General features: G+C 35.8%; 2 protein-coding genes across 9 annotated transcripts in view; both read left to right on the top strand.

The window, feature by feature from the left end:
- Positions 1 to 237: 237 nt before the first annotated feature.
- LOC107705646 (mitogen-activated protein kinase kinase kinase 5) lies at positions 238 to 16,046 on the top strand. 2 transcript variants are annotated; one of them, XM_016509048.1, is made up of 28 exons: positions 238 to 704; positions 793 to 932; positions 1,856 to 2,043; positions 2,150 to 2,318; positions 2,780 to 2,886; positions 2,996 to 3,166; positions 4,021 to 4,133; positions 4,510 to 4,669; positions 5,196 to 5,346; positions 5,495 to 5,599; positions 5,807 to 5,856; positions 6,884 to 6,979; positions 7,412 to 7,502; positions 8,694 to 8,827; positions 9,517 to 9,644; positions 10,377 to 10,513; positions 10,616 to 10,721; positions 10,810 to 10,967; positions 11,334 to 11,529; positions 12,229 to 12,391; positions 12,496 to 12,664; positions 12,780 to 12,962; positions 13,308 to 13,413; positions 13,528 to 13,768; positions 14,495 to 14,613; positions 15,093 to 15,181; positions 15,322 to 15,398; positions 15,815 to 16,046. In XM_016509048.1, the coding sequence occupies exons 1-28, from the start codon at positions 374 to 376 to the stop codon at positions 15,909 to 15,911; spliced, it is 3,975 nt and encodes a 1,324-aa protein (XP_016364534.1). In that variant the 5' UTR covers positions 238 to 373; the 3' UTR covers positions 15,912 to 16,046. The 2 variants fall into 2 exon arrangements, with proteins under 2 accessions (XP_016364534.1, XP_016364528.1); XM_016509042.1 differs by having other exon boundaries at positions 15,788 to 16,046.
- Positions 16,047 to 21,491: 5,445 nt separating this feature from the next.
- Positions 21,492 to 23,661, top strand: part of LOC107705598 (MAP7 domain-containing protein 1-like) — a 45,952-nt gene continuing 43,782 nt past the window's right edge. For all 7 annotated transcript variants that reach the window (XM_016509033.1, XM_016509013.1, XM_016508985.1 and 4 more), the window contains exon 1: positions 21,492 to 21,931. In XM_016509033.1, the coding sequence (XP_016364519.1) occupies positions 21,871 to 21,931 (61 nt within the window). In that variant the 5' untranslated portion in view covers positions 21,492 to 21,870. The remainder of the gene's footprint in view (positions 21,932 to 23,661) is intronic.

Genomic DNA, 23,661 nt, shown 5'->3' with positions numbered 1-23,661 from the left:
TTGTCTACCAAGGAGACAAAATTGTGTTATGAAATATGAGACATGAAACAGAAAAATAAAGCTTCTTTTATATTTTTATACTAAAACTTTTTATAGTGAGCCGTTTACTATATATATAAGTCCATGTCACTAAAAAGTGTTTGGTGAAGTTTGTTTTAGTTTTTTTGCAGCGTGTTGCAGGAAGAGGTCGCACAGCTGTGGAGCGCGACACGAGGAGGCGGGGAACCGGAGGAGGGCGCGTCTAAAAGGATCCTCCTCAGAGTCTTACCTGGAAAAAACTACAGGAATACTTTAACGCCATAGTGAAGGCATGTCCAGGACGCGGTCACAGGATGATTTTTTAATTAGCTAGGCACTATTTTCGACTTACACCATGTATACGACTGAACGCAGGCGCATGAGCCTGCACGAGACCAAGAGAAAGGATCCCGTGCGAGTTTCAGCTGGAAGTTTATGGCAGGATCCTTTGGCTCTCGAAATCGGCGGCGGGAGTAAAGGCGTAATATCCCCGCGGAGTCGGACCAGGGCTTTATCCGTGGTGTATATCGCCGTTGACGACGGGTCTGCGCCTCCAACTGAGGCGAGTCTTTCACTGACATGTCTTAAAGAAGCCTGCGCAGACGCGCATGCGGTGCTGAAGAGCATTTCTTTTGAGCGCATTGCGTTGGGCACCACTGAAATTCTGGACACTTTCTACAACGCAGGCAAGTTGTGGCACGTACATATCTGGGATTTTCAGGAATATTTCCAAAGTGCATTTGTAAGCGGTTGTAATTTTAACTCTGTGTTTAGATGTTGTTGTGGTGGAGATGAATAACACCATCTGCCAGCCGTCTCTGTTTTATCACCTGGGTGTCAGGGAGAGTTTCAGTATGACCAATAATGTCATCCTGTACTGTAACAAACGAGAAGACGATCTTCAAGTTGTGAAGGTGAGACACAACGCACACAAAACATCCTTCAGAAAGTGCAAGGTTGTTTTCGAAAGTCACTATGAAGTACACCGGTGCTAGTTGTCAAACTTTTTATTCCATTGAATATTTCTCAGTGAGTATATTTTTGAATGTCAGTTTCTGTGTAGACACAAACCTTAAAGCCTTGGCAAAAAAAAAAAAATTCTTGACAACGATGTTGTCATGCCATATGGGGTAAGTTGTCATAACGGGACCCTCTATTTTAACACTACTACTATTATGAAACATGAAATGATTAATAAATGGGAACATACATAAATATCAAACTATTATTTCGGCCAACACAAGGTGCATTATATTTAAATAAAATTATGAAGCATGTGACTGCTTAACCCAAATATTCATTTATTGTAAATAAATACCCTTTTTCTAAAATACAAATATTTGTGTCTTGCTTTCCAGTATTTGTGTGTGTGTTTATACACACACACACAAAATAAAATATGTATTTTTCTGATAATGTGATAACAGAAAACAAATATAACTTAAGTTTGCAGATTTATTCTTCAAATAAGACAAATAAGAAAACAAAAACTTTTCCTGAAAACACAGTTTGACATTTCAGTTCTTCATTAGATAGTTGACTTTTTTCATTTAAAAAGTTGTTGGTTTTACCAACAGATATTACAAAATATGATGATATTATTGATATTTAAGGCACTATTTGGATAGTAGAATTTACAAATAAAATTGCAATTTAAGTATTTATTATTTAGATGTTTGAAACTAACACACAAAAAATACTACTATAGAAAACAAGCATTTGTTTAATCGTACTTTTCACTCTAAACATTATAGCTACTGAGTGACCGTCCTTGTCACAAGCTACCTTGGTGCTATATCATATGCTTTCATTTGGTCTTCTGTATTCTTCATTCTAGGAGCAATGTGGGAGCTACACTTTTATCCCCTATATGGTGTCACCACAAGGTAAAGTATTTGCCTGTGATGCCACACTGATGAGGGGCATCAAAGATTTCCTTCATTCCAGCTTTAAGATTGAATCCCTGCTTACCCCTTTGGTGGATCGACTGGTCAAGTTGCTGGAAAGTGTTCACATTCATTCTAGGTAGGAATGTGATGTATTTTTGTGCATTTTCTTTTCCTGGAAGTCAGTTGCTAGATGCTGCTTTCAAATTGTCTGAATTAACATTTAGCACACTCTTGCCTTATAGCGAATACCTCCACGAGTCAATCCGCAGAGAGATCCGTCTAGCCCGAGAGCACTTCACCGGACAGGCCCTGAGTCAGGAGCTGGGCCGGATCCAGATGCGCCTGGACTCGGTGGAGCTTCTGAGTCCAGACATTGTTATGAGCCTCCTGCTATCTTACCGGGACATCCCAGTGAGTTACATATGCACAACACTAAACTTTCAGTTACCAACACAGCTAATATGAATGATCACATAGATAGCATACTGTGTAGTTATTATATTATATAAACAAACAGGCTCTTTTATTATACATTTGCAGTATTTTTGAATGCATGTTTGTGCCAGAATTTCTTTGTAGGAATGTTTTGATTGTTCCTGTGATGCACACCTGAATCTGTTTAATTATTAGTGAGATCTAGAAATGAGATCTCTCCGTCCTTGATATAATAAATCATATAGTAAACATTATGTAATTGCTTCCTGTTCTTGAAGATTTTCATGCTGTGCTTTTTAATTTGATTACATGCAATTCCTTGTCTACCCAGAGGAATAAGCGAGAATATTTGACAATGGTTGTGAACTATTAGAGGTGCCAGCCAAATGTGTGAATAATTAATTGAAATTGAACTCTCTTTCTCAATGTGATTCAAGGACTACGACGCCATAATAAATCTGGTGGAGACTTTGAATAATTTGCCCATGTGCATGGTGACAGCACATCAGAACATCAAGTTTCAGTATATATTTGCATTGAACAGGTAAACTTTTTTTTTTTTTTTTTTAAATAATGTAATACACAAAAACAAACATTTATTTGAGAAAATATTAATATTGTTTCCTTCGAAACATTTTGAAATGTGTTTAAAGGAGGAATCACCCTGGTGATCGTGCCAAGGCTTTAAAGCTCATTTTACCCATCGTGGAATCGGGGGGCACCGTGGCCTCAGATGTGTACTGCCTGTGCGGGCGCATCTACAAGGACATGTTCCTGAGTTCAGGCTTCAAAGACACAAACAGCAGAGATCAAGCTTGTTACTGGTGAGTCATTACAAATTACCCTCTGTTGATCTTTATGCCTGTTGCAAACATTTATAAACATCCACTTCACTGTATAGTCCTATGGTAGGATAGCATCTGATCTGAAATAATGCAAATAAAAGTTAATAATCCAGTGGTTTGCACATGCTTCCAAAACCTGGTCAGTAGTTTTGTCTTGTTTTCCAGTACAAATATGCAAATAATCTTAAAACAAGATATGTTTATTAAAATAACTTGAGACTTGTTGTCAGAGAATATGTATTTTTCCTGTTTTCAAATAATGAATTAATTTTTAGATAATAAAAGAAAAAATAATTTTCTTGTTTTATGCATAGACCTCACAAAATTTTGTAGATGTATGCTTTAAATAATAAGAAATAAAGCACATAACTATCATTTCCACAATGCGCTAAGAAAATACAATTTTAATAATAAAAGAAAAATATTTCTTATTTTTTGAAATGTAAACCTTACAAAATTTTGTAGATTTATGCTTTAAACAAACAAACAAACAAAATGCATAAAAAATGTGCAATGGGGTAAGAAGAATAAATGAATTCCCTGGCCTAATACATTCCCTGAGACAAATACATAAATAAAATGTAATACAGTTTTGCTTCTCATCTGAATTTGTCTGGTTTAAATCATGTTTAGATATTTTCTTTTACTAAAAATGAGAGAAAATAATTTTTAATAAAATTTTAATTAAAAAAAAAATGTGTGCAAATTTTATCACTGTGGTTCAAGCAGAGATGAAATCATGTATGTTTATGTTTTTGTGGTAATGCTAATTTCTCTAATATTCCATTTACTGTAATGACGTCTTGTGTTTCTACCTGTATGTTGTCCTGCAGGTATGGAAAGGCTTTTGAGATTGAACCAACTTTGCACTCCGGAATCAATAACGTTGTGCTTCTGATAGCTGCTGGGCATGAATTCGACACCTCTATTGAACTGCGGAAAATCGGTGTGTTTGTGTGTCCCTCATTTAGCTTCACTGCTCGCTCTGGTTGTGAGCACTTTAAACAGTGAGATGGGTCATGGTTTGGTCTAAATATCTTATACAGTAATGCTTTGTGGGTATAGCAGGCTAGTGTATAGAAACTGATATTTAGTGGCCTACTTGTATGATACAGATGCTTCAGGCATTGGACATGAATGCATGATGACACAAAGTATGTGTATAGAGAATGTGAGAAAGTAAGGGTTTGAGGTGGTTAAACAGGTGTTGCCTTGCTTTCACACTTTACATGCATGACTCCCACTCTTCATTCATTTACCAAACAGTTTTTATGATTGAGTTTTGGTTTATTGAGTCATGGTGTTTTTTGTGCATTGTGCAGGTGTCACACTCAGTAGCCTGCTGGGCAGGAAAGGCAGTCTAGAGAAAATGCAGGACTACTGGGATGTGGGTTTTTATCTGGGGGCTGGAATCTTGGCCAATGAGCAAAAGAAAGTCATAGAAGCTTCTGAGAAACTCTACAGGCTCAATGCGCCAATGTGGTGAGTAAAGGAAGTGAATGTTTATTTAGCTTTATTTAAGGTAGTGTGAAGTAAAAAAATTAAGTTATTACTATTAATGAATATTATTGGAATGATTTTCATTCATTAAAAAAATATATTAATAAATATATTTTTACATTTCTTTTTACTGAATAAAAACTCTTCAAAAAATAAAAATAATAAAAGTGCGGTTCCAAATTGATTTACATTTACATTTAAAGCCCTAAGTTTTATTTTCAAAATCATAATACCCCTCATTCAAAAAAAGGACTAGGCCTATCAATTTATTATTATTATTTATATAATTAATTACACAATATACAGATTAAATCAATAAATTGCATGAGAAACACTCTCAATAAATAGAATTGAAAAGGAATCAGATTATAGTGACAAAAAATGTAGGTGGTACTTCAAGTTTAAATTAGTCATGAATAATTGCAATATCACATTATTTTACAAATATTCTGAAATTATTAAAACACACTAACTGACAAACCTAAATAAGATTTCTCCCTAAAAACAGGTATGTTGCATCCATCATGGAGACATATATACTGTACAAGCAGTTTGCCAAACCTCGAGACGTCAGTCATCCTAAACAGGAAACTGTGGACTTTTGGATGGAGTTAATGGTGCAGGCATGCAAGCCTACCGTTTCCACAGCGCGCTGCCCAGTAAGACTGCTTCTTTTCTCCCTTCTCATCGGTACAACGTTACCCTACTGCGCAAGAGACAGCTTGTTTCACTTAGCTTCAACAACAATTAAAGGAAAGGCCAAAAAGGTGGAGACATAAACAGACTCAAAATATATATCTTTTTTAGGTTCTGATTCTGGAGCTCACTAAAGTCTTCCAGCCTAGTATAATAAGCGTTAGTGAAGAAGATGACAGCCGTACAGTGCAGCTGAGACACGTCACTCCACTCGAGGTAAACATCCTTGACCCTTGATGCTTTTTGCACACGTTGTGCAGGCTGCAGTGTGTGTTGCCACGCAGTGTAGTTTCCATGTTATTAAATTATTTATGTGATAGATAGGCATGACGGAGGGCGGAGTGACCCGATGCTTTATGCTGTAAAATTCAACATTGTGTACATGTCTGTGGGAGTGTAATGTGCTTTATTTGGCTTTCCCAGAAAGGTCTTCATGAGTGGACTTTCCCAGCATCTGCGATTCGTGGAGTAAGGTACTGTGCGCTTATGGGAATACTGTCATTTCTACATTTTTTTTTCTTTCTGTTTTCCATTTCCAAGCTTGCAGCAGTTTATAATCCCACTAGGGCTGCTCTGTTTTGGCCACAGCCCAGTGACTTTCTCTGAATAGGCCTTTTTTTTTTTTTAAACTTCCTCACTTGTTGCTTGGCCTGGTTGACGCCTGTTATCCTCTTTCCAGCTTTTAAGCTATAGGTCAATGTCTCTTTCTGTTCTTTTTCTTTCTGTTTTTGTTCCTATTTCCAGCCCTTAGGGCAGCAGACATCTTGTTTAGAGCTCATGTTGCAAAATAAATGACACTTGATGTTAATATTTAAGGTCACATTGACCCATAATTAAAAAATAATTTCAGTTATGCATAAATAGCTCTAGGAAGGGTTTGTATTCCTGGTAGGATTAGTATTTCCACACAGATGTGCATATATTTGTTTATCTGAACATGATTCCATTTTCTAAGGCATCTTAGCTAAATGAAACATGTCTGGGTTTTTTATAAAGTGTTGTATTTGTCATTAAAATGTTTTAGAGTTGCAATTAGCTGTTCAGTCACGATGTCAATTTGTATATTGAAATAATATACAATAGATAATTAAAATCCTGTGAATATTTAAATATTGCTTATAATTTAAATATTTGATTGACATTATTTAAAGAGAGTTTCAAATGTTTTATATAACACATTTAATTACATACTCCCCTATAACTTATTGAATTTTGAAACCATTGTGGGTTACAGCATTACAACAGTTGTCAGATTCACATTGTTGCATTTTTAAAATGTCAAAAATTCACTTTTCAAATATTGAATGTTATATATATGTATAAAAAATATTTTACTTATAAATTCCCAAGGGAAACCACAGATCTTCTGAGTTTTAGGACTACAAACTGAATCGCTGTATTTTGATCAGTTTCAAATGGTATAAAATTGCTTGACCCATTATCTTTGATGTTTTATTTTTTGGCTTGTGATTGAGAATCCCTGTTATTCCACTTTTGCAGCATCTCCAAGTTTGACGAGCGGAGCTGCTTTTTGTATGTCCTGTACAATTCAGATGACTTCCAGTTGTACTTTCCCAGCGATCTTCATTGTAAAGGGTGAGCTCCTCCCATCGGCACATTGCTTAAACACGCTGCCAAGGACAACATGAGGGAAGAACTCCAGTGTCATGATGGTTTTGACAGAGAATGAACTCTTAAAAGATTATGTTCTGTGAATTTGTTTACGAATAATCTGAATCTAATCTTCAGAGGTGCTGCAGGCGCTATTCACGGAGCCTTTAAAATACATGTCATATTATTTTCTCATCTATCCTGTTGTATCAGGTTCAGTAAGTCATGTTTGACCTCATTTTATGAACTTGTCATTGTTCCAATGAAATAAGCATTAAGCGATTATGTAATGGCAAAACGATTAAGTGCATTTTAACATCATAAAGGAAATCTTTTGCTGAAATATCATGTCACAATGAAAGAGATTTTTCCATTGGCCATATTCTCAAACCCTATCATTTGTGTGTTGCTTGTCAGGTTCTGTGATTTGGTCAACTCTCTGTTGCATCACACAGAAAGTCCCGTGGAAGATTCCAGTCCAGTCAGGGGAGGAGAAGGAGATTTAGAGGTGAGAGAAATCACCATGAATATCATATAACCTCTTATTGTTTGTTCAGGCTAGTAACCATGCTCAGCATTAGTGAAAATGTGCACTTGGTTGATTAAGCAGCTGTTTTTATCTTATCCTTGATATACAACCCTTAAAATGACTTCGGCTGATGTAGACTTATGGTAGAATTGGATGATATTATTGAGTTGAATAGACCTGAGATATATTTGAAAACCTCCTTAGTTTAGTTTTGATTAACCAATTAGTTGATTAATTTCTCATGGCTTGGACTGTGCCAGTCAGGATATGTAGTGTCAATTGATTCTGCTATTTTCCTGTTTATTACTGTGAAGCTGCTTTGACACAATCTGTACTGTATCTGTAACCGCTATAGAAATAATGGTGACTTGACTTGACATTTTATGGTCAAATAGTGTCCTTCAATGTGGATCATTCCAAATGCAGCTTTCCATTGCATACTGTAAATATGGTACCACTATACGACAGACAGTACCATAATGCAACTGTGATTTTCTTGTTCTTTTACTATCTTTACTATTGCCATAACTCCACCTACCTCCTGCTGTCATGTGTTCTTAGTGCCAGTTTAGTACTTGCTGAATATAGCAGTTAAGTGTGAAATGTAATGCTTCTTCCTAGCAAACTAATTTTTGCTGTTTTTTTAACAAGCATTGGGCATATTATCTACATACATACGTACATTCTATCTACTTGTTTTTCTTTGTGTGTGTGTGTGTATATGTGTGTATAATATATATATATATATATATATATACACCTTGCTACGTGTACTGTGTTAGGCTAACCGAGACTTGTCATTTGCACTTATATATTGTTGCTCTTTTGTTAGTTTTGACTGCTTTTATTGTCCTCATTTGTAAGTCGCTTTGGATAAAAGCGTCTGCTAAATGACTAAATGTAAATGCATACATGTTCTTTTAACTTTAATTTTTGCTTCATCTTTAATCATTGCTTAATTAAATGTCAAATATTTCATAAAACATATATTATCGTTCAAAAGTTTGAGGTTGGAATTGGAAATAATTTTTTTAAATGTTTGTCTCTTGTAATCACCAAGGCTAAACCTATCTTTTGTAGCATTATTAATGTCTTTGCTGTCACTTTTGATCAATTTAATGCATCCTTGATGAATAAAAGTAACAATTTCTTTAAAAAAAAAAAATGCAGTACATTTATGAGAGGAATGAGAATGGAGACAAGGTGGTGCTGGGGAAAGGAACCTATGGAGTGGTGTACGCTGGACGGGACCTCAGCAATCAAGTGCGCATCGCAATCAAAGAGATCCCAGAGAAGGACAGCACGTATGAACTTGTTTTTCCATTAATTTAATTTTTCTAGTGAAATGCATCATTTAGAATATGTTTCTTATCAGTTTAGCTGTAAGTTTGTTTAATTTATTTGAGCTGTGTCATGAAGAATCAAACAGATAAAAGATAAAATAACTTTACGTAACAATGTACATTAAAAATATACTATAAGATTCACAACTCTTAAAACATGTCCAGTTTTGCCACACAAAATTACTATATGATAAGGATCAAATTAATAAAATCTATGAATAATTTCATATATTAAACAGTGAACATATATTAATAAATTAAATAAAAAATAATAAAATTATGTATAATATGACCTTTACATTTAACCTTTAATAGAAGATTTACATCACTTCTGAACTGTTTATACATTGATGATCTGCTTCAGTAGAAATCCAGTGTTTGTTTGTTGACCTCTGACCATGTTCAAAGGTCCCCATGGCCCAGTGATGTTTGTCCGCAGGACTGATGCTTGTTTAAACTGTGCTCACATGGACAGTTAGCAGATGTAGACCTCTCCATGTGATCCAAGTCTTGTGCTTAACCGTTTTAACCAAATATGCCCATAAAACCCTTGTGATTGTGGTCAGAACTGCATAGCTTAGATGATCATAATATTTACTTTTTGTCTACCATTTTGGTCTCTTTCTCTTTTTTTGGGGGGGGGGTCTTAGCTACTCTCAGCCACTCCATGAGGAGATTGCCCTACACAAGAGGCTGAAGCACAGGAATATTGTTCAGTATTTGGGATCAGTCAGTGAGGATGGCTTCATCAAGATCTTCATGGAGGAGGTTCCTGGAGGTGTGGCGTGCTTTGCTGATTGTTCTCTGTCATAAACTTTTAACTTCTCCTTTTTGATGACATGGGGAAATGTTGATTTTCGTAAAGTCTATTGAGAAATCCTTGGTTCTTAGGAAGGGTGTGTTGTGAGTAATGTCCATGTGTGGGAAGATCTCCAACTGAGAGCGTAATTGAAATGTGCTATACCGAACAGCACAGACCAGTTTAGAGTATTCACCTCAGAGAGTTATTTATGGGTCAGTGATGTAACACTCATTGATGTGTTTGGTCCTACACCTCCTATATGAAGACTATACATAGACTATCCTGAGTCATGAAAAAAAGTTGAGCAGTTTGTAGTGAAGTAGTTACTTTAAAACTACTTGAATTTTGAAAAAGGTTATAAATGTTTTACTGGCCCTTTTTGATTAGTTTAATGTGTCCTTGCTGAATAAAAGTATCTTTCTTTTAAAGAAAAAAATTTCTTACATCAAATTTTAGAACTGTAATGTATTGACATTTATCATTTTAAGTAATTTAACCTTAGATTGTTGAAAATAGAGCATTAAATCAACAAATACAATCATTATATTTTAAAAACGTTGATGCGTTTTAGATGTTATAAATTTTTTTATGATTTCTTCTATTATCTATCTATTGTATGACATTTGACATTTTATATTTATTTATGTGCATGTGGATACAGAGTGTATGATTTTAAAATGTATTCAATTGTTTTTTCTTCCTTCACAGGAAGTTTGTCCTCTCTCTTACGATCACAGTGGGGGCCTCTTAAAGATAATGAGGCGACCATTGTCTTCTATACCAAGCAGATTCTTGAAGGGCTGAAATATCTCCATGACAATCAGATCGTCCATAGAGATATTAAGGTATAAATGGATGCCAGAGCCGCCGTTGCTTTCAGACTGTCTGTAAGAAAAATTTCAGCTGCAGTTTTCAATATCACATGCCATTACTTTTCATCTCACCAGGGTGATAATGTTTTGATAAATACATACAGCGGACTGCTCAAGATATCAGATTTTGGCACTTCTAAGAGACTAGCAGGAATCAATCCATGTACAGAGACGTTCACAGGTGAGTCTCCTAGTGCATACTTCTCACATTACATTATGTACTTTTGTGTGTTTGCTTTTCAAACTCCTCCTGATTCATTCGTCCACAGGCACTCTGCAGTACATGGCTCCAGAAATCATCGACCAAGGTCCTCGTGGCTATGGCAAACCGGCTGATATCTGGTCTTTGGGTTGCACCATCATAGAAATGGCCACAGGGAAGCCACCCTTTCATGAGCTGGGAAGTCCTCAAGCGGCCATGTTTAAGGTGCTGCAGGTTTTTGAAGCAGGAATCTGAGTGTTATTTTAAGCTGATGGCTATATAACCATGTTAAATGAACTGTGAAGTTTATTTACATTCCATTCTCACATTCCCAATTGACTTCATGCTCAATGCATATTTAACAGAGTCACAGTTAGGCCAGACAAATAACTAGTATGCAAAAGGAAGACAGTTTATGCTAATGTCTGCTATAGCGCCCATTGTGGAAAAGACTGCTGCTGTTATGAATTATTTCTGGCACATTTTTTGTAGCTAGAATTGTTGTGTTTGCATACTTGCTTGAGTTTCAGGCCTAAATGTTAATATCTCTTACAAAGAATCTCATCAGGTTTAATAATTGTCCCCCTGCAGGTGGGAATGTTTAAGATCCATCCCACAGTGCCGGAGTGCATGTCAGAGGAAGCCAAAGGCTTCATCATGTGCTGCTTTGAACCCAACCCAGACAAGAGAGCCACAGCTTCAGAGCTCCTGAAGAACAGCTTTCTGAAGGCCAGTTCCAGGAAAAGGGCAAAGCCTCAGTCCGACAACACTCTGAAAGAACCTGTCGGTGAGCTTGTAGAACCACGTCTATAAATCTCTTGACGCTTTAAAACCAACAGCTTTAAATGGGTGTTTCTTCAGCTTTGGCTGCTTTTGGCCTTTTGGAAATAAACACTTCTTTTCACACTCACTTTTTTTGGTCTACTTATGTCCAGCAATGTTTATTCGTATTGCAGAAGAAATCTGTTTTTATTTACTTATTCATATTAGTATTTATTTATAATTCTATTATTAATTTAATTATTTAATAAGTTAATCATTCATAATTAAATTACTTAATTATTTTATAATTAAGTAATTTACATGATTTTATTTCTTTTTAATTATTATTTATTTGTATATATTTTATTTGTTTTATTTAATTAATTTATCATTATTATTTTTTTAATTAAGTTATTTATATTTAAGTGTAATTTATTTTTTTGTTTTTTCTGAAAAAAAAAAAAAAGAATATTTGTCCTCCAGGCATTTGAAAAATGAGGACATGATAAAAGTTTCCCAGGCAGTTTTAATATGATCTTCATACAGCCAAAAGGAAAATAAAAGTGGATAAAATCCCAAAAATAACCCCTGAAAATTAACCCCAGGACATGAGAGTGCCAAAGCTTTTGAAGAAACACCCACTTATGAATAATGACTTGAATTAATTTGATATTAATTACTGAATATTTGCATATTTTTAGTTTATATGGTCATTATATTGTAGGAGACTTTCATAGGAGCATGTCCGTACCCATTGCATTGCGTGTGGAGAACACAGATGCTGAACACAATGAATTGTCCTCCTCTTTTGATCTGAGAAGAACCACTCCTGCCTTCAAAGGAAATGACATGGCTGAAAGTCCACCCAGCTCCAGCAGCTTTTTGGCGTGAGTCCATGCTTCAGTTCTGGGAATTGTATATTGAGAAATATTCTTCCAGCACCTGAAATGTCTTATTTGCCTTCATGCTGTATGTATTTTTCTGTTGATAGAGTGCCAGATGAGCCTCAAGCAGACATGACCACAAGCCCAGCGGGTTCTGGAGAGAATCTAGGTCTGTTTGTGCTGAGAAAGGACAGCGAACGGAGGGATACGCTGCATAGGATCCTTATGGAGTACATCAGCAATGTAGTTCAAAACATTCAGGAAACGCTGCCGCAGGTGCATTTACACACTTCCCTGTCACCGGATGTGTTTGATGTGGAATGCTGTCACACCACCAGTGCCCTTTCTTAAATGCTTGTGTGTGAAGATTGGCCTTTTATTCATCTCGCAGGCGGAGGAGCCGTGCATCACCTCAGATCTCATCAGCGAGCTGATTGGCTGCCTCCGAGAGAACATCCGCTCTCCAGACAAAAGGCACCTGACTAACAGCCTCCTGACTTTGCGCTCCAGCCTGCTGAACTCCTCTGTGCCTCTCAGCAGCCTGCAGGCGGTGCTCTTTAGCTTCCAGGATGCAGTATGTTCTTTGCTTTCAGTTTGTGTTCATTTCAGTAAGCCTGAATCAAACTAAAACTAAGGGCTAATTAGCAAAACATTTGCAATTACTAAAAAGGAAATTACTATTATTACTATTACACATACAGAGGGTTAGGGATTTGTAAAAAAAAAAATCTGTTTTTAAAAAGGTTTAAAAAATAATAAAAATCTTTTTTTAAATGTCATGTTAAACTCATTTTACTTCTGCGCTCTATATATTTATATATTTGTAATTAAAAAGTAAAATATATTTGTGCATTTATTTATTTACTCATAAATCTTACCTTCATAAAATTAAATGTATGTGTGACTCTTGTGTTTGTAGGTCAAAATGGTCCTGAGGAAACAACAAATAAAACCTCACTGGATGTTTGCTTTGGACAACTTGCTGAGGCAGGCTGTACAAGATGCTATCACGGTTTTGCTCCCAGGTGCATAAAGGACACCATTTAAATTAAAACAGTAATCCCATATGCTTTTATTGCATCCATGAATCTTCCGTTACCTGCATATCTTCATTGCCATCCCTTAAAATACCTTTTCAGAGCTCAGGCTTCAGCTACAGTCATCATTTGAAAATGAGGAAAGTTCTCCAGAAACCGAGCAGCCCACAGAGGCCGATTCTGAAACAACCGTTACCCCCATCACGAAGAACAAAGAGGAATGGGGTATCACTCAAAATTCTGAAGAGGGTCACGCCAAATGCGACAATTTGCCCAGTGAACTCATCTCTAGCCACTCTTCACTTGCAAAGGAGTTATCAGAACTTCGACTTGAGTCCAGGAGGTATTGAAAACCTTTGCTCTCTCTTATGCTGTCAAACCTCACAGTGTTTAATGCATAAAATACTTACATAATGTACACTACCATTCAAAAGTTTGAGGTCAGAAAATGTTCATTTATTTATTTATTTTTATTTTTATTTTAAGTAAAATAATACTTTTAATTCAGCAAGAATGCATTAAATTGATCAAAAGTGAAAGTAAAGGCATTTATGATGATGTTTTTTTTGTTTTTTTTAATAAATGCTATCTTTTGAACTTCCACAAAAAAAATATTGATATGTGACATGTGAGTAAGTAATAAAAATGATTTCTGAAGGATTATACGACACTGAAGACTGGATTAATGGCTGCTGAAAAGTAAAATACATTTTAAAATATAAAAATTGGAAACAGTTTTTAATTTGTAAAAAAAAATTTCATAACATTACTATTACATTACTGAATGCTTAATCAAATATATGCAGCCAGCATATGAGACACTTATGCTGTTATTCTTACACTATTACACTTAAGTTAGTCTTAGTAATTAGTCTTACACTATTAAAAAACTAAAAAAAAAAAAACTTTGGAATGGTAGTGTGTGCATGATGCAACCACAACTATAGACAAACATTTCTCCAAGTACTGCAGTTATCCAAGCTTTATTTTTTAAAGTAGCCACAAGAAGGCGGTGAATGAAAACCACACTGATTTCATGCGGTTGTGAATTGTTTGCATTGCATTCCAGGTTGCTAATTCAGCTAAATGAAAAGGAGAAAGAATTCCAGGAGCTTCTGATGAACTCGCTTCAGACCAAACAAAGGCACATCAACGCTCTGGAGGTCAGGGCTGCGTCTGCAGCGGCAGGTAGCTCATGTTTTTTCAACTATAACTTCTGAAATAAGCACTGTATTTACTACTGAACAATTGTTTTTAAACTTCTTCCTCCATATGAGAGAAAGTTCTCGCCCGAGGCAATCAAAAGGTGTGGCCATGGAGCAATATGTGTCACATTTATTCACATCCACTCCACATGCCACTGCTTGTCTTTAGTTCTGGGTGGAGATTTTGAGACTCATAGAGAACACACCCTGTAATCGCTTATAACTGTTACCCAATTTCGACCAACCCAATTTTATGCCTTACCCTCGAGGCTTGCGTTTTCACAACATGTACTTCTATAGATATAATCCCTGTTCTGGAAGTGTTTTAGAAACAATACATTTTGTAGTGACCAGTTTTTTAGTAATAGCATATGACAGTAACATTACTGTAAATATGCTAATTATGCACCCATAGTAACAGTGTATGTAGCCATTGTGTGATATGTTTATTCTTTCCCGCAGATAATAAACCTTCACACCATAATGCTCACAATGCTGCTATGATGCGCTGGTTAAGAGGTGTTCCAGTGGATGAGAAAACCATAGAAATAGTGAGTGAAAATATGGGAAAATTTTTTTTACTTTTGATCACAAGCTTTGATTTGCTAATTCATATTTATAGACTTCTAATAGTAAAAGTTGGCTTAAAAACATAGTTGATAGTGATTGCCTGTTCTTTGATTTCTTTAAGCTTGTTTTTCATGAGTTTACCTTGGACAGTCTCCTCCATCTCGCCTGCAGAGATGATCTGCAGTACTGTGGCATCAAGTAAGTCCTTTAGACATCCGTACTGAACAGGAATAATCTGCCAAGGTGCAGGAGATATAGTTAAAATTCAATATTTCATTAAAGAAATCATATATACACTGCTGTTCACTGCTGTTTGAGGTCTGTAAAAATTATTTTATGATTTTGAAAGTAGCTCTTATGCTCTCCAAGGTGACATTTATTTGATTCAAAATACAGTATGCTTATTATTTATTTATTATAGTTAGAAAGCTCAAAAGAACAGCGGTTATTTGAAATAAAATAAAAAATTGTAACAAAATAAATGTCTTTACTGTCACTTTTGATCAGTTTAATTCCTTGCTAAATAAAATTGCTAGAAAAACATAGTGATTACAGTCTTTTGAACATTTCTGTATAATGTGTAGTAGATCTTTGTTCATGCATTTGTCACTCAGAGGCGGGATGCTGTGTCGTTTGTGGGCTGCCATCTCCAAGCAGAGGAAGTCGCATCTCAGTCCAGTCAAAGAGGACAGTGAAGATACCATTCTCTAACAGACACGAATGACTCTCTCTTGACCAGTTTTTACATCCTATGAGCTCAGTGAGTTTGCAGTTTTTAGAGTCTGTGCCTTTTTTGGCACTATTATTTTATTTCTATGCCTGGCTACTGTTCAAAAGTTTGGGGTTGGCAAGATCTTTTAATGTTTTTGAAAGAAGGATCCTATGCTCTTCCAGACTGCATTTATTTTAGTAGTCATTACTCCATACTTTAGTGTCACATGATCCTTCAGAAATCATTCTTATATGCTGATTTGACGCTCAAGAGACATTTATTATAATTATCAATGATGAAAATGATTATAGGTTGTGCTGCTTCATATTTTTGTGGAAACATTATTTGAAGAAAAAATTATTTGAAATATAAATGTTTTGTAACATTATAAATGTCTTAACTGTCACTCTGAATCGAATGTGCGCTTGCTGAATAAAACGTATGTTATTTAAAAAAAGAAAATGAATTAATGACCCCAAACAATTGAATGGTAGTGTACAATCTCAGAATAGTTTGAGAACATTCAGTCTCTCAGATGTTACCTTTTAGAAATAGATTCAGTATATTTTTTATGGATATAAAGTTCTATAATGTGTGAAATATTTATGCTAACATCATCTGAAAATCATATGTTATTGTGCATGTTATTGAGTTGTATATACTGTACAGGGTACAAAAATGCTGTATTTGTATTTATGAATTGTCCGTTCTTACTAAATACTAAATATTACCTACCCTTACAGAAGAAAGCGATTCTGACAGCTAAACTAGAAAAAAGTCAACTAAAATTTTGTAATTTATTTTAGAAATAAAGCTTTTAATTGTAATGTACAAGTGAAAGGAAACTGTTACTGGTCTACATTTCTTTGTTCATTTTGACTGGTCCTATTCTATAACAAATGCAATTTTTAAACACACAAATATTTCAAGTAATCCTTCAATTCATGTGAGATAATAATAGCTACAAGATAATAATTAGTAAATGTTAAAAATATTTTAATATGGAGTATAGTGTATTGCACCGGACAGGACGTCAACTTTCCAAAAATGTATTTGATGTCAACTATTGTATTTTTTAAGCCAGAGGAAAAATGTTGGTAATGATCTTGTCATAAAAGATATTACAGTATGCAAACCCAGCCACACAGTGATAGACTGACGACACCTGCTAAACATCTGAGTAACCGTATTAGCAATTCACTTTGTTCTTGATGCATTTTTAATGAAGCCAGATTTTTGACAAGCTTTCTAAATAGACAATTTCTATGCATTTCATTTCTCAAAATGTGTTATTTTAATTGTATATGTAGAGGCCGCTGCAGAGGTGCAGTATCTGAATACTTTATGAACATGTAAATATATCATTTTATGAGAGTCCAAAACATCTGCGCACACAAGCATTAGTACCATCATTTTCCAGTGTGAAATCTCACTGACGTTATTCACATTCCTCAGAGATGTGTTTCAGTGCTTACTGGCAATACAAAGTGTGTGTCGAGTGTGTGTTTGGTAGATGGGTGGTTCATAGTCATGTTTGGAAGAAGTGATGCCATGCGCTGAAGCTGATCTAACAGTTCCAGCCGTGCTTCCTTATGTTTCTGAACTGTTTATGTTGCCTTAGCAACAGCTATTACATCATCCTCTGACCGCTGCCTCCAGGTTGCGGATCAGTTTACCACAGGGAAATTTCCTCCTTTTCCCTGATATGTCTGTGGCTGTTTGCACTTTTTTTGGTGCGGTCAACCACTTCGATGATCAAGCAAGAACATGAAGGTTTTAATCACCCAATTCATCATAAAGTACATGAGTTAATCAGTGGGATGGGCTTCTCTAGTCATTCAATGAGCAATACCTTGCATTTTTTCAATAAAAGGCTGGAATAAACTACACCACTTTTAAAATCTGGGCAGATTGTACACATAATACACTTGCAGACTTTGTAAATGGTTCTTTATTAAAACTGGGCATCGTACACTAAACAACTGATGATCACACATTATGCTCTCCGAAAAAAAAAAGGTACAAAAACTGTCACTGGGACGGTACACTTTCAAAAGGTGTACCTGTAGAAAGGATACCACCCCAGTGACAGCTTTTGTATCTTTTTTTTTCTGAGATGCAAGCAACACATGACAAATGAAAACAAAACATGTTCTAAAATCAGCTCAAAATAGGCATCAAACATGTTCAATATCATTCGACTGGATGGATTCAAAGGTCAGAGATTCGACTCTTGACTGCCCAAAATCTGCTGACTGACTCTGACTTTATGATCAGGGTCTCTGAAGGAGAGACTTATTTATCATCTTATTTATCAATCTGTACAGAAGTCGTGTATTCCAGCCTTAACTGGCATGACAAATAACCGTGAAGTTGTTGGCATATATTTGTTGTTGAAATATATAATTGTACAGATTTTGAAATAATTTTTTGAACCCAATTCAAAACTTTTTGTTGTCCATCATTTTACTTTAAATCCCATTGCAGTAAACAACGCTAGTTGAATTTCAGTTTGCCTTATATTGATTATACATCAATTGCTTTTAATGACTTGGCAAGAGTAATGACCAGCAGAGCATAGCTTGCCCTTGAAATCTGGTTGTAGTCCAGGGCTCTCCACAGCTAGTGGTGCTTTTCAGCAGGTGGAGCAGATGTCACTGCTTTGCCCAGAGATTTTGTGGTTAACTTAACAGGATTTGCTTTTCATAGCCGTCTATTTCTTCTTCCTTCCTGTTCTTTTTTTCTGTGTATGTTATTGAGCTCATTCTGTCCTCCTTTTGCTGTCAAGACCTCTTTATCTGTCTCCTTGTGAAGGCTGGTGGTGCGTGCGATCCATTAAATAGGGAATTCTGTACAGGGATTATGGCTTTCGGACTAACTTCATTCTGTTAGAAGGAGGATGTTCTTTTTCCTCAATGAGATTTTCCACCATTTCGAATAAAGCTGTCTTATCACTGCTCTACAGCCTCACGTTTTCTGAAACTGTCCTGTGGTCCACATTATGTGAAGAAATGACATTTGGTGAATGGATAATAACTGTTAGATACTCATATGACATGGAATTATGCAATGAATTTTGAAAAAAAAAAAAAAAGATTCAGAGAGATTTTTTACTGAAGAGAGAGTTGCAGGGGTTGGAGAAAATAATGTTAACACTTGAATAGGCAATATTTCTTTAATAAGGTGTTTTATGACCTTTTGTGTTGCAGCTCTTTGATGGATGTTGGCTTTGTGAAGTTCTATGTGGCCGGTTCTTGAGGAAATAGAAACTTCAAAGTGAATATTGAGGTTTGCTGTCTCTTTTGCTGCAGTATTTTTGTTTTGTTTGGACACAAACTTTCTTAGTGTTTGACAGTCCTATCATTCACATTCAGGGTTTCGCTTACTATTCTTCTTCACTCATGAAGTTGTGTTTGTGTATGCAGTCATAATCATAAAGACTGTTGTTCCAGAGAATTTTTGATGTGTTTGCAGCTCAAGCATATGTGACCCTGGACCACAAAACCAGTCATAAGTAGCACAGGTTGTAGCAATAGCCAAAAATACAAAATTATCAATTTTTCTTTTATCCCAAAAATCAGGATATTATGTAAAGATCATGTTCCATGAAGATATTTCATACATTTTCTACCGTAAATATATCAAAACTTAATTTTTGATTAGTAATACGCATTGCGAAGAACTTCATTTGGACAACTTTAAAGGTGATTTTTCTCAACATTTTGATTTTTCTGCACCCTCAGATTTCAGCTTTTCAAATCAGCCAAATATTGTTCCTATATCCTAACAAACCATACATCAATGGAAAGCTTATTTATACCACAGCTGTATCTACTGCACCTGCAGTGCATGGAAGGTGGTCACTGCATAAAGGTTTCTCTTAAGGCGGCTACAATTAAATTATTTTTAAAAACACTGTCATTCAAATGTACCAATAGGCTATATTTCAACAGTGAAGGACATTCAAGAGGAATTTAAGCCTTTAAACTGGTCCAGTAGGGTCACAGTGGGTCATTCACCCACTCTGTCCCCTTTTCATTCTCTCTTTGTCTTCCCAGTAAGTACAATGTTTGTCATGGTAATGAAAGGATCTTTGGATGGTGGAGTAGGGGGTGGGGGCCACGTGAAGGTGTAGAAGGGCAAAAAGGGGGCTGTGGTTTCTGCAGTGCAAGGTTCAATCCATGGCTTTGGAAAGGTGTCCAGAGGTGAAGTGTGGGGAGGGGTGAACATCTTCTGCATGTTCATATTTGTGTGTGTATGGCTCTGTTACCTATATGGGTAAAAACAAAGTGCAATTGTAGCATATGGACATATGCATTTTTTTTTGGCTAATTTTGTTCAATTATGAAAGTTTAAGATCATGAAACGGGTAAAATGAACCCCTATTCTGTAAGGAAAAAAATCTGAAAAAAAGAGAATGTCTTTGCAAAAAATTAACAGTACTTTCCTCATTAAGTTTACTCACATTTCCTTTAACTATAAAACACATTATAATGTCGGGGGACGGGATGTCCCCTCTCAAGCGTGCCATTTGCACCCCCCGAGTTCACTCCTACACCAACCCCCCTCTTCCCTATAGCGTCCACTCTTATCCTCTCTTGAACAGATGCCAGCTGCGCTCTACAGGTGGCAAGCAGCTTCGTAATTCATATTTTTTTCGTTATCATTGTTTTGCCCCTCAGGATATATTAGGTCATGCTGAACTAAACATTAAACCGTTTGTTTGAATGAGAAACTGATTTCTTTTGCAATATGATTGTGACATCATGTTATGAAATTTCACTAGGCCTACATGTTATCCAATCTACACCATAAAAACAAAAACTTGAATAAAAATATAATGTGTTACAAACACCAGTTTCTTCACTGTATTTATGTGTTTCCTTTTGAAACAGGATGTTTGGACTGGATTTTGAAGGTGTAAATGATTATTTGCTACTTGCATTGTAGGTTGTATTAGGGGAGGGATGTTCTCGTGTTAGCAAGCATTTGATTGGATAAAATAAGCCAGTGCAGGATGAGTCATCAATATTTTTGGTCTGTTGCCAGGAAGAGAAAGCATATATAAAAAGTAAGTAGGTAAAAGTGAATTTTTTCAACATATAGCATATACATGACCTCTATGCTAACACATATGGACAAAAGGCACAAAACTCCAATTTTGATTTCATGGGTGGTTCAATTTTTTACACATATTTATGCATATAATTTGTAAGGGAAAAGGTGATATGGGCTCAAAACAGAGAGAGAGAGAGAGAGAGAGAGAAACATCACTTTGGATAGTCGTTATGGCATCTTTCTAAAATGAAATTTAGTCCACGGAGTCACAAACACGCAACATTTTGGAGACGCAAGCAGACGGAACCTTCTAATGTAAAACAGGTTGGACAGGTAAAATAGGTAACAGTATTTAAAAGATGCGAGATTTTAAAGATTAAAAAAGACACAGTAGATATGTTCTAACTATTTCTGACAACATTTGTAGTTTCTAAGCCGTATTAACAAACCATCCGCCGGTAATTAGGGATTCCTTTATTTCTAGATCCACCCCTACGTAAAATGTGGAACATTCCACACTGGAGGCCGAGTTGGGACGGTCGTCGGCTCACAGTGAGCCGCATGCCATCACCTTCAGAGCGGCAGAGGGAGCACACAGAGATCGTGTCCGCTGTGTGTTAGAAAGTTTATTCAATCTCACCGCTCCATCAGGCCGGGACAAATCTACAGTTTTATGATTGGACTTTAATCACGGGCTCTTCATGCATCAGTCGTATCCATAATATTTTCCCAAGACCCTTCAGTTGATTGTTGATTGGGGGATTTTGTGAGCAGAACAGAAACAGAGATCGGTTTCGTGTGCCTGTGGAAACCCGGAGCGATCGAAGAAAGTTTCTCCCTGTCTCACGAAAGGAATGAATACATTTTAGAGAGGAAAATTCGCATGATTTAACTACAAACATGGAATTCAACCATCTTGACACACAGCCGGGGATAAATCAGTTGACACCCTCAGAAGCACGTAAGTCGGCGTTTATGTTTCCTTAATAAATCTGTATTTTCCCTCGTGATTTATGATCGGTGTATGAATATAGTCAGTTGAATAGAGAAGCCTTTACCTTCCATCGACAAAATCCGTTCAATATAATAGAATCGTAGGAACGATGTAGAAACTGTTATATAAGATAAACTTTAACAAGGTGTGCAGTTCGTTACGCATCCTGAAGCTAGTTTATAAAATTTGAAATAATAATAATAAATTAAATATAATAATGCTAGGGCTTCCGCTGTTCTAGAGTGGTTTATATTTTGCATTAAATAAATTAATCTTCATTCATTTAATATGCATTTACGTCATTTATGTAACTTTGTATTTTTATCTGTGTTTATTTCAATATAGACAAACACTTATTTATATCGACTTTTTGTGTATTATTTCAAACTATCCCGGTTCCTAGAAGCTAGCATCTCTTTATCCAAGATATGACGCGTTCATGGGGGCATACATGACGTGTTACAGTGATTCAATCTCAATCATGAGATATTCACGCGGGAATTTCACAATCCATTCAGGCTGAATGGACAACGAATTCGATATATGACGTATTCATAATGTTTCACAGTACTTGTTATTAGTTACTAGTTATCCAGCGATGATCTGCTTGCTAGCATGATGTTTTGTTGTCATTATCTGCGGATGTGATGGATTATTGTGACGCTTGATTGCAATGCACCGCCCCATTTCTGTGACATCACTCTTGCAGTCTATAACATTAGAATACAAAATGATTAAAGACGAATTTCAATTGATCGATCCGTATGATTGATTCATCATCAAACACTTCTGGTCGCATGCAAGTGATTTCTAATGAATCTGTTGACTAGCTTACTTAATCTTGGCAGTGACACCATAGTCACACAATAAATAGAAGCATATGATCTTCAAAGTGATTTGGATGATACATTCCCTGGTAACAGCTAGTCTATGCAGAAAGCCATTGAGTTAGGATACACCCTGCAATTATGCATGTCCTGATTAGGGATGCAACAATTATAGATTTTGTTGGTACGATTATTGTCTGAAGAATAATCACGGTTTTACGATTATGACGATTATTATGCATTTATTCATTTCCATTATTAATATACGACTAATATTAACTTTATTTGTCCCACAGGGGAAACTGTTACTAATGATGGAAATAAACTGAAATATTATTGTAATCAACTGTCATCCATATGTATTCATTTTAATCATCTTTATTAGGGATGCACCGATACCACTTTTTTCATAACGAGTCCGATACCGATACTTTCATTTTTGGCACTCGCCGATACCGATACCGGTATTTTCACAGAATTTAAAATTTTTTTTTAAATATTGGGTACAGAAACAAAATAATAGTAATAATAATAATATGAATCATGTTATTTGGCTTCATTTAGCAAACAGATATTACCTTCAGTTATTTCCACACTTAATTATACCTGTTAAAATGTATTGTATAAGCTTTTGTTACTTTCACTGTTCATTTTAATGGCGCATTAGAGCTGCTCCATTGCAGCAGCTCAATACTGTAATCACAAAACGTTTTCCTAAAATAATGCAGGGAACCACTCGTTATACATTATACGAGTGCACGCGTACTATTTTGGTGATGTAATTTGCATCACGCGCAGTGTATATGGACCCTCGTATACGAGTAAAAACCGAAGTATACTTTGGCCTTAAAGCAAGCTAAACATACGCAG

Source organism: Sinocyclocheilus rhinocerous, unplaced genomic scaffold (genome assembly GCF_001515625.1).
Source record: "Sinocyclocheilus rhinocerous isolate Xijiao unplaced genomic scaffold, SAMN03320098_v1.1 scaffold222, whole genome shotgun sequence".
In the NCBI taxonomy this organism is placed as follows: domain Eukaryota; kingdom Metazoa; phylum Chordata; class Actinopteri; order Cypriniformes; family Cyprinidae; genus Sinocyclocheilus; species Sinocyclocheilus rhinocerous.
The sequence above is the reverse complement of the archived record's forward strand: the minus strand, read 5'-3'. Positions and strand labels throughout refer to the sequence as shown.